An 8,915-nucleotide genomic window follows, 5' to 3' on the forward strand; every position below is an offset into this window, starting at 1 on the left:
TCTGGCGCCTGGCCCCGCCCCTACTGTGTTCATTGGCCGTCGCTACCGCGACTACAGCGTCCATTAGCCCACGCGCACATCCGTCTCCGGAGCAGGTACCGCCCCCTTCCTGCTTGCATCCGTGGGGCGTTCTTAAAGAGGCAGAGGCCGCCGAACCACCCAGGTCCGGGGCGGGGCGGGTTCCCACGACCCGTTTATTTGCAGGTTAACGTTGTGCGACCTGACGCGACTCACTGCTACCATCTGAGCTGCTTTCTGCCCACCTGCTAAATGGAGATGAACACTCCAATCCACGCACCCTCCCCTTGGAGGGTGTTGGGAAGACACCACTAAACGGTATTTCTTTAAGGAGCTCAGGCCTGACGGTCAGGGCAGTTCTGGGGCTGCTGAATAATCCATCCTGAAGCCGTAGTTGCGGATGTGAACCCAAAACCCCGAGGGGGAACGACGCGCCCAAAGGCACACAACAACCCCCGCTTCCCGTGTGGTCTGTCTAAGCCCCGGAAGGTAGCCTGATGCATACAGGAGGAGCTCAATAATGGCTAGGTGAGCGACTGAGCGAGCAGGGCCACTGGGGGTGATTCCACCCCACTGCACCCTCTGCTAGAAGGTGATAAGGTGCCCACGGCCCCTAGAGAAGGTGGCTGCCTCGATTAGATGGTTTTGGGTTTTTTTAAGATGGGCTATTATGGATCTTGTTTTGAAGGGAAGGGGCACTTACTCTTCCTTTGCTCTATTATTTTTCCTTCCCAGCAGTTACCGACTTCCAGAATGATCTTGTTTGTTCTTTGGCTTCTGCCCCCTTCCCCCAACTCTATTCCTTCCTAGAAAGAATTTTGCTTATTTTGTCCCCCCTCCAACCTCCCTGAATGATGCCTAGCACCTCAGGGAGTTCAGTAAACGAACGAATAATTAAATGAATGAGGCACTGGCTTTGGAGGTAACTAACACTGGAGGAGGTAACTGGCTTTTGGAGGTAACTAATTTGTAAGATCAGAGCTGGAAGGTCACCTCCTACAAGAAGGCCCCCCCCCCAGACCTCCTCAAGGCAAAGCCGGGTGCCCGACTGGCTGTTCTCTCAGCACGATGAACTTCCACTTTCCACTTCATAAGTAATTGACTTCTATCTGTGCCATCACTTGCCTTACGTCTGTCTCGTCCACTAGAGTGGAAGATCCCTGAAGTCTGGGAAGGGTCTGTTGTTTCTCATTGTTTTAGCCCTGAGGCCTACACAGTGTATGTATGGCACAAAAAGTGGGGGGTAGGGAGACTTAGGGAAATCATTGTGGAAGGAAGCAGGCTGGCCAGACAGACGAGATGGAAAAGCAGTGGAGATACAGGAGAAATTGCCTGGAAAGAATATCAAATAAAGCCTGGGCCAGTCCCAGTTTTGAGGGACTCTGACTGTTTCCTGTCCATCTAAACCTCAGTGTTTTTATCCGTAGGATGGAGTTACCCATGCAGCCCTACCTGTCACAGGGGCTAGAGGAACTGTAGTAAACAACTAATAAAATAAACAATTATAATAACACCAACAATTATAACGATAACGGCTGACACTCATGTATCACATGTAGGCAAACACTACATGTATTTAATCCTCACATCAGCCTTATGAAATAAATACTCTGATATTTGGAATCCACGTCATTAGCTGTATACAGAATTACAGTCATTTCTTCCTAGAAAAACGAAACTTGTGATTGTTGTGACATGCCCCTCTTTATCTCCGTGCTTCTTGCCGTAGAGTGGACTTTGATATTAAGATTGCACACCCGTTCTCTTGGTTCATGTTTTAAAGGCTCCATCCTTTTATCTTCCACCTTTCTGTATCCTTATGTTGCACACGTCTGTTGTAAGCCATATAAAACCAGGTTTTGTTTTTTGATCCAGTTTGCCCATCTTTGTGTTTTAACTGAGGCACTTGGTCTCTACATTTAATGTAATTAGAGACATATTGGACTTAAGTCTGCATTCTCATGTGTTTTTTTCTCTCTCACCTTCTTTAGGATAGGATGCATGTGTTTTGGTAAGACTCATTATCCTCTTCTACAGATGGGGAAACTGAGGCATAGACAAGTTAATTACCTTGTTCAAGGTCACAGTGATGAAGGATACATTAGGCCAGCTCTCTTCTCCCATTGAGCTTTATTCCAGCCAGGGAACTGGATACTGTACAACAATAAGGCAGATAAATATTTAATTGCAGCTATGATGAGTGCTATGTAAGAAATAAAAGTGAAAAAAGTAGCAGAGAAAGGCTTCCATTCCCCAGACTAGGTCTCCCACACCACCAATGTCCCCACCTCTGGCCCGACTGAGCCTTCCCATCACTTTCCACTCTCTCCTTCAAACACACAAAGGAGGAAAACATTTTTCTTGTCTCCACTCCAATGTGCTCAAAACATTTGGGGCTAGCCAAATCCCTTTTGGCCCCAATGTGCAGCCCCCACCCCTTCCAGGACCCTCTTAAATGTTTCCTGGCCTCTAACAGAGCCCTAGAGACCTGTTGAAAAGCTCGATTTCTCAGCCTGGGCCTCTTCTGCTGCAGCCTGCAGAGCCATGGTTCCGCTTTTCCTAGCAGCCCCACCAAACCTCCTTTCTCAGCACTGGTAGCTGCCTGGCTCATTGAGCTCCACAATTCTTAAAAAGTCAAGCCCATGCTTTGTGTTTTTCCACCATCTTGCCTTTGCTCCTGTGATTCCCTCAGCCCCATCCAGATATACATGCTTCCTTGCCCCTAAAATGAATCCTCAAACCCCACTCTTCAGGTTCCTCCAGCCTTGAGTCTCTCTTCTTTCTAGCCCAGTACTGTTCCACTCAGGGCTGGGAGTGTCTGTGTCAGACTCTTCCTTTGTCCTCCAGGGCCAGGTAGGGACTGAATACTCTCTGGATTCCCAGAATATGGGCCACATCCAAAGGGGATGGCTAGAACAATGTTTAAAACTGTTTGTTGAACTAAATATATGAATCCCAGTTCACATTCACTTTTCAGTGAATAAAGATAGCAAAGTGTCGGGGTAAAATAGTTTACCAAGGGCTTATAGTGAGCCCAGCCTTGTTATAAGGAACTCACCTGCATGATTTCATAAAGTTAAGGCACTTGCCCAAAGCCATACACCTGGGATGTGACAAAACTAGAATTAGAACTCAGATATGTCCAATTCTAGGGCTTCTAAAGGATCTTCCATATGGCCAAGGGCATGTGTGTGTATCTCCCAAGCTCTCAAAAACCTTAAGAAGCAGATGCTATGATCAGACTCACAGTTAACAAACTGAGACCCAGAAAAATTAGATATATAACATACATACATTGTAAGACCTCAATAACCAATGATAATGAATTGCTAACATTTATTAGGAAATTACTATATTTGTCCTGTTTTGTTCATGGTTTTCAGTATAGACAAGGGGACAGATGTAGAACTAAATATAGATGTATATTTGTATGGGCTAATAGGCATACACGTATTTCCTAATTCTGACAGCTGACAGGGTTTCTAAGCAATGCGCACACTCAGCATCCAGAGCTTGGTTTCTGAATATCACTCTCCAAGAAAAGGAACCAGGCTCCTTGGAGTAAAGGCTGATTCCAAGGATATTATAAAGCAAACATAGAAAATCTTGTGGTGCCAAAAGTTAAGGAAGTACTCAGAAGATGGAGACATATTAAAAGGACATAGGAGCTAACTTAAAGGGGCAGCAAAATAAATGATATAGAAATTATAACAATAAAATACTCATAAGTTCACAGTGCTATGTGAATAAATACATAATTAAAGAATAGACAGCTCGTTTACAATAGAATTCTAATTAATAATTAAATTAATAAATAGAAAATCACCATTACACAAACACCTTAGTAATAATTGTTGCCAGCCAGAGCCATGGATGAATGCATAAACTATTGGGTGAAAAATGTTTTTTAAAATGTGGAAAAAAAAAAAACCTAGGATACTTCCATGGTCTCTTAAGTAGCTCTCCGTAAGATACTTATTAGTTGCAAAGGTGAAAATAGTAACTTTAGATAGTTGAGAAACTGACAAGACACTGCCTTAAGCAATAGTCAACATCGCACACCTCCTGATATGATGCATTGAGAAGGGTACAACATAGCTTCTAAAGGATTCCTGCCCAAACTCCTTAACTTCAGTCTAATCCTGAGGAAACGTCGGATAAACCCATGTTGGTGGGTATTTTACAAAACCAGTAGTCTTCAAAAGTATTAAGGTCATTAAAGGTTAGGAAAGACTGAGGAACTGTCAGAGCGAAGACTATTGAAGATCTGACTAAATGCAACGTGGGTTCCTGGACCAGAAAAAAAAAGTCAGCAAAAGCAGAGCAAGGATTTTTGAACCGGGGTCTGATTCTCAGCCTGAAAATCAGGACACCTGGGTCTGGGTCGACCACAAGCCACTCGAGCATTGTATGACCTCGAGGGATTGCGTGCCGCTCTCAGACCTCGGTCTTACCAGCTATGAAATGGGATGTTTTACAGCCTTTTCCACCCCTTCCGGTCTTCATTGAAGCTCGGGATTTGGAAACTACGCAGACGCGAGAGAGACAGCCTGATTGGCTATTCTTTACAACGTACAAGGGAACAGAAGCTGCACATAAGCCCCACCCCTTCCTCCACGCACACAATTAGGCCCCGGACGCGTCGCTGCCACGCGCACTCGCACGTATGGTGCGTGGTGACGTCCCGGCGGCGCGGGCGCCATCCCGGAAGCGCGAGCAAGGCTGCCAGATGTGCAGGTGCTGCTGCCACCGACGCCGGGGCCGAGTTCGGGGTGGGGTTGGGACTGCTGGGGCTGCTGGGGAGCCGGACCGGGTCGAGCGTGATCCTTGGGCTGTCGGGGGGTGGGACGTGCTGCTGGCCACATCTGGGCACCCCTTCTGCGGACCGGTCTTAGGTTCCCCGTATGTTCAGTGGATCCGGCTCCCGGTTGCGGGAGTTGGGGCCGCCTGTGTTCACGCTGTGGCGTGTCACCCAGAACCGTGCGTTGCCCTGGTTAGGCCTTAGTTTCCCTGCTTTTCAGGGGCGCGGCGTGAGGGGATATGCGAGCCCCGCCCCCACTCCGGGGTTTTGCTAAGCTTGGGCCGCCTAATTAAATTATGTTAAATGATCTGGGTACAATCGCGGTGCCTCTCTGCCTCGCTGTTTGACCTTGGGCAACGGAGCCCATCTTCGTGAGCCTTAGTTGCCCTCAGAGATGATAGTGTCTGCCTCGTAGGGGTGATTGCTCATATTCTTGGAAGCACCAGGGAAGTCCTCGTCAAAACGCTGATTCCAGCGCCCCGCCCTAGGATTTCTTCACGCTTCCCTTGGAGAAACAGCCTGCTCCGAGATCATCGTCTTATCACTGTTGGTTTCAGTTCTCACATAGTACTGTGAGATTCTGATTCTTTGTTATTCTCGTTTTCTAGATGAGAAGACCAACTCAGGGAAGTGAGGTGACTCTCCCAAGCCCACACAACCTCCCTCTCTGCCTGTTTCACTAATAAATATATTTGGAGCAGGAACCAGAACCCTTGCTGGGTCATTTTCACCCTTATGTGGTCCAGACTAGCTGTTAGTCAGGAAAGGCTTCCTGACAGAGGTAGCTGGGGATGGAGGGGTGTGCCTTGAATCCCTCACATGTGGGAGAAGAGCACAGGAAAGGAAAGAGCCCAACTTTGATGCAGAACTGTTTCCTGCAGGCCCAAATCCTGCACCTGCCAGGCTTAGCTGTGGGCTTCTAGCTACATGACTCTGTCCTTTGAGCCCAAGTATCCTCTTTATACATGATCATGGTTTTTTAGAACTGTAGAGACTGTGACTGTCTGTACTTGGCACATAAACAGTGGTTATTGGGCGGGCAGGCAGAATCTCATCAGGTGTGGCACTTTACTTCCAGAAGCCATGTCGGGGCTGCAAACAGCTAAACCAGATTCAGGGCACAAATACTCTTGGCTTCCATGGTGGGTAAAAAAGTAGTTGCTAACATTTGTAAATGAGGTGATTTCACAGGAAAAAAAAATCCGTTTTTCTTTTTTTACATCTACAGAACTTGGTCTTCCTAGGTGGTCTCCCATCCAAGTACTAACCAGGTCTGACCCTGCTTAGCTTTTGAGATCAGACAGGATCGGGCTTGCATTTTTCTTTTTTCTTTCTGGATGAAAATGAGAAGTCAGGCAAGAAGCTGCTCTAAGCAGCAGCAGCTGTCCTATCATGGGTAGTTAGCGAACACCTGTATAGATTCACACCTTTGTGGTTCCTGTGGACCATGGGCATTTGAGTTATGACTCAGGTTCACTGACTGTGTGACAATGGCTCAGTGCCTCAGTCTCTTAGCTTCAGTTTTCTCACATGTAAATAAGGGTTACAGTTTCCATATATAAAGTTAGTACCTCGTTTAGCTTACAGTAGGTGTTCAATAAAGAGCAAGGTGGATTAAGTGGGCTTTGAAAGCCCTTCTTGATCGTGTGTTTGTGTATCTAAACCAATGGCAAGTGGGCTTTTCTTGGCCATTAAATGTGTGGGCCATAGAACCAAGGTATGCCGGGATTCTCGGTTTTTCCTGAAGTCCCCCACCAGTAGAGTCAGTACTGAAGCTGTGACTTTTCTTGCCCTGGCCTGATACAGGAAGCCCCCACCCACTAGGATCGTCATCTGTGTGCCAGGGACGCTAAGAGCCCCAGAGCCATCTAGGGGGTGCTGGAGCCTATAGCCTGCCTGGTTTTGAGTACCTGAAATTCTTGGCTTTAATTTACTGTTAAAAGTTAGTGGCAGAGCTGAGTTTGAACGATTCTGTTTGCCTCTGCCAAGTGAAATTCTGGCAATCCCTTGCTGTAAGCCATGTTCTGAGCTGTGCTCTGGAGACAGAGCAGCAAGCAAGACAGACATGCCTCTGCTCTCTTGGAGCCGATAGTGCTGTGGAGGTGCCAGGCAAACAGGTCAACTGAAAACTAAGATAATTTCAAACAGAGATGAGCCAGTGAAACAATTAAAACAAGGTGAAGTGACCAAGGACCTCCTGGGAGAGAAGACATGAGGTTGTGATAATCTGAAAGGGCAGCTATGCATGCTCCACCAGTGGGGACAGCAGGTACAAAGGCCTTAAAGTGGGAATGGGCAGATGCAGGGAGGCATGGGAGGAGTTGGGCAGATCTGGGCAGGTGGAAGGTGCCAGTGGCCTTGGGCTCATGGAGAGTAGATGCCAGAGAGTGGGAATGGGATTCTGATGTGCTTGAGTACAAGATGATCTCTTGTAGTTCTTGAAACACCCTCAAATTTCCAGGATGACAAAGCTGAGGCTCAGGTGGCATGACTAACTCACTTTCAAGCAGCCTGTGGGGTTCTTGGTTCCTCTTCTCTGTCCTATATTCCCCCAATGTCTGGTGCAGACTGAAGACTTTCTTCCTGCCTGTTTTAGGCAGCGGAGGAGGAAGAAGAGATGGACCCCCCGGACTCAGCCTCGAGGGTCTTCTGCAGCCGCATCCTGAGCATGGTGAATGTGGATGACATCAACGCCATCATCCTGGCCCAGAAGAACATGTGAGCAGTGGCCAAGCATCCTAGGCCCGGGCATGGGAAAAAAACACTTGCCAGCCAGCATTCTTGTCAGACCTGCCCCGACCCCAGCCTCACTGGCTCCAAAGTAAATTCCTTCCTGGCCTGGAGGTGAAGGCCTGGCACAGGAAGCAGGGCTTTGAGCTGGTTTCACAGCTGCAGATGGCTTTGGGGTAAGGGGCTGCAGCAGCTCCTGTCCCAAGGCCTGGGGTGGGGAAGAGTTGGGATAAGAAGAGGCTGCTGGGAGATATAAGGGAGCAGGTAGGCTGAATTCCTGTTGGAAACCTGGTCTCTGAGAGTCCAGGCTGTTTGTCTGCAAGCAACTGAGGTCTCTTGGAAGGGCCGTGAATGCCTTTTTGCCTTCCTTGGTGCTTGGCACCATAGCCATTGCAGCCCCGTTCTAATTCTGGCCTGACCTGTGAGGAAGAAGGGCTGACACAATCTTAGGGTAGAAGTGTAGTCTCCTAGGGCTTCATTTTTGTGTCTTTAAGCCAAAGGCTCTTCCTTCCATTTATGACACAGCACAGCACTTGCCCTGTGACAGATTGCTGGGTATGTCTGGGTTTCAGTAACACCCATCTTTCTTCTAGTTCCTTAGGTCACATTCAGACCTGACCCTGGGAAATTCCCAACATGAGGAGAGACAAAACCAGACACAAATTTTCCTAGCCCCATGGTGTCAGGGCTGTGCCAGAGAAACATCCTGAGGTTAGGGGAGTCAGGGAAGTAAAATCTGCTTGAGGGAGGGGGTAAAGGCTACACAAGAAGGGTTCACTTGAATGGAGTTTGCTAGGTGGCTCATTCACCAGGCAGAACTCTGTAGGAAAAGGGAACAGCACATGAAAAGGTCATGGATTAGGAAAGGGCTTAGCATGATCAGTTGGCAGGGTCCTATAGGCTGAGCAGAGGGGTTGGGGCCCTTTCTCTGCCACCAGGCTAGACCGCTTTGAGAAGACAAATGAGATGCTGGTGAACTTCAACAACCTGTCAAGCGTCCGCCTGCAGCAGATGAGCGAGCGCTTCCTGCACCATACAAAGACTCTGGTGGAGATGAAGCGGGACCTGGACAGCATCTTCCGCAGGATCAGGTGAGTGCTTGGCCCTGCTGGCCTCTGTCTTCCCCTCCAAGCCCTGGTTCCTCCCTTTTCAATGAGGGCCACCCAGGTGTTCCATGTAACATGCCAACAGAGAGAGATCCAGCTCACTTATTTTATGAGGCTTCATCATGTACTTAGCATCCAAAAACATCCGAACTCTAGGATAAAAATTAAGTTTCTGAATTTAAATTTTATTTATCTTTCAAAAAGTGCAACATAGCACCAAACATATGCAGAAAAGGCAGGCAAGAGTCGATAGTGAAAGG

General features: G+C 47.9%; 2 protein-coding genes across 8 annotated transcripts in view; one reads left to right on the forward strand and one right to left on the reverse strand.

Moving 5' to 3' along the window:
- Window positions 1–4,597, reverse strand: part of FKBP8 (FK506 binding protein 8) — a 13,387-nt gene extending 8,790 nt beyond the window's left edge. Inside the window, exons 1-2 of the mRNA XM_006904312.3 lie at window positions 4,473–4,597; window positions 2,089–2,172 (exon numbers count right to left, since the gene is read on the reverse strand). The gene's annotated coding sequence lies outside the window, so the exon portion shown is untranslated. The remainder of the gene's footprint in view (window positions 1–2,088; window positions 2,173–4,472) is intronic.
- Window positions 4,598–4,617: 20 nt separating this feature from the next.
- The window catches only part of KXD1 (KxDL motif containing 1), a 6,664-nt gene continuing 2,366 nt past the window's right edge, over window positions 4,618–8,915 (forward strand). For 4 of the 7 annotated variants that reach the window (XR_003045116.1, XM_015587234.2, XM_015587247.2 and 1 more), the window contains exons 1-4: window positions 4,703–4,755; window positions 5,428–5,454; window positions 7,416–7,537; window positions 8,488–8,640. Coding sequence is in view for 6 of the 7 variants with exons in the window: in XM_015587234.2 (XP_015442720.1) it covers window positions 5,428–5,454; window positions 7,416–7,537; window positions 8,488–8,640 (302 nt within the window). In the remaining variant the exon portion in view is untranslated. Of the gene's footprint in view, window positions 4,756–5,427; window positions 5,455–6,118; window positions 7,089–7,415; window positions 7,538–8,487; window positions 8,641–8,915 lie in introns of those variants that run through there. The other 3 variants (XM_025044025.1, XM_015587241.2, XM_015587237.2) reach the window with 3 other exon arrangements.

The sequence above is a fragment of the Pteropus alecto genome, unplaced genomic scaffold, assembly GCF_000325575.1.
Source record: "Pteropus alecto unplaced genomic scaffold, ASM32557v1 scaffold160, whole genome shotgun sequence".
Taxonomy (NCBI): domain Eukaryota; kingdom Metazoa; phylum Chordata; class Mammalia; order Chiroptera; family Pteropodidae; genus Pteropus; species Pteropus alecto.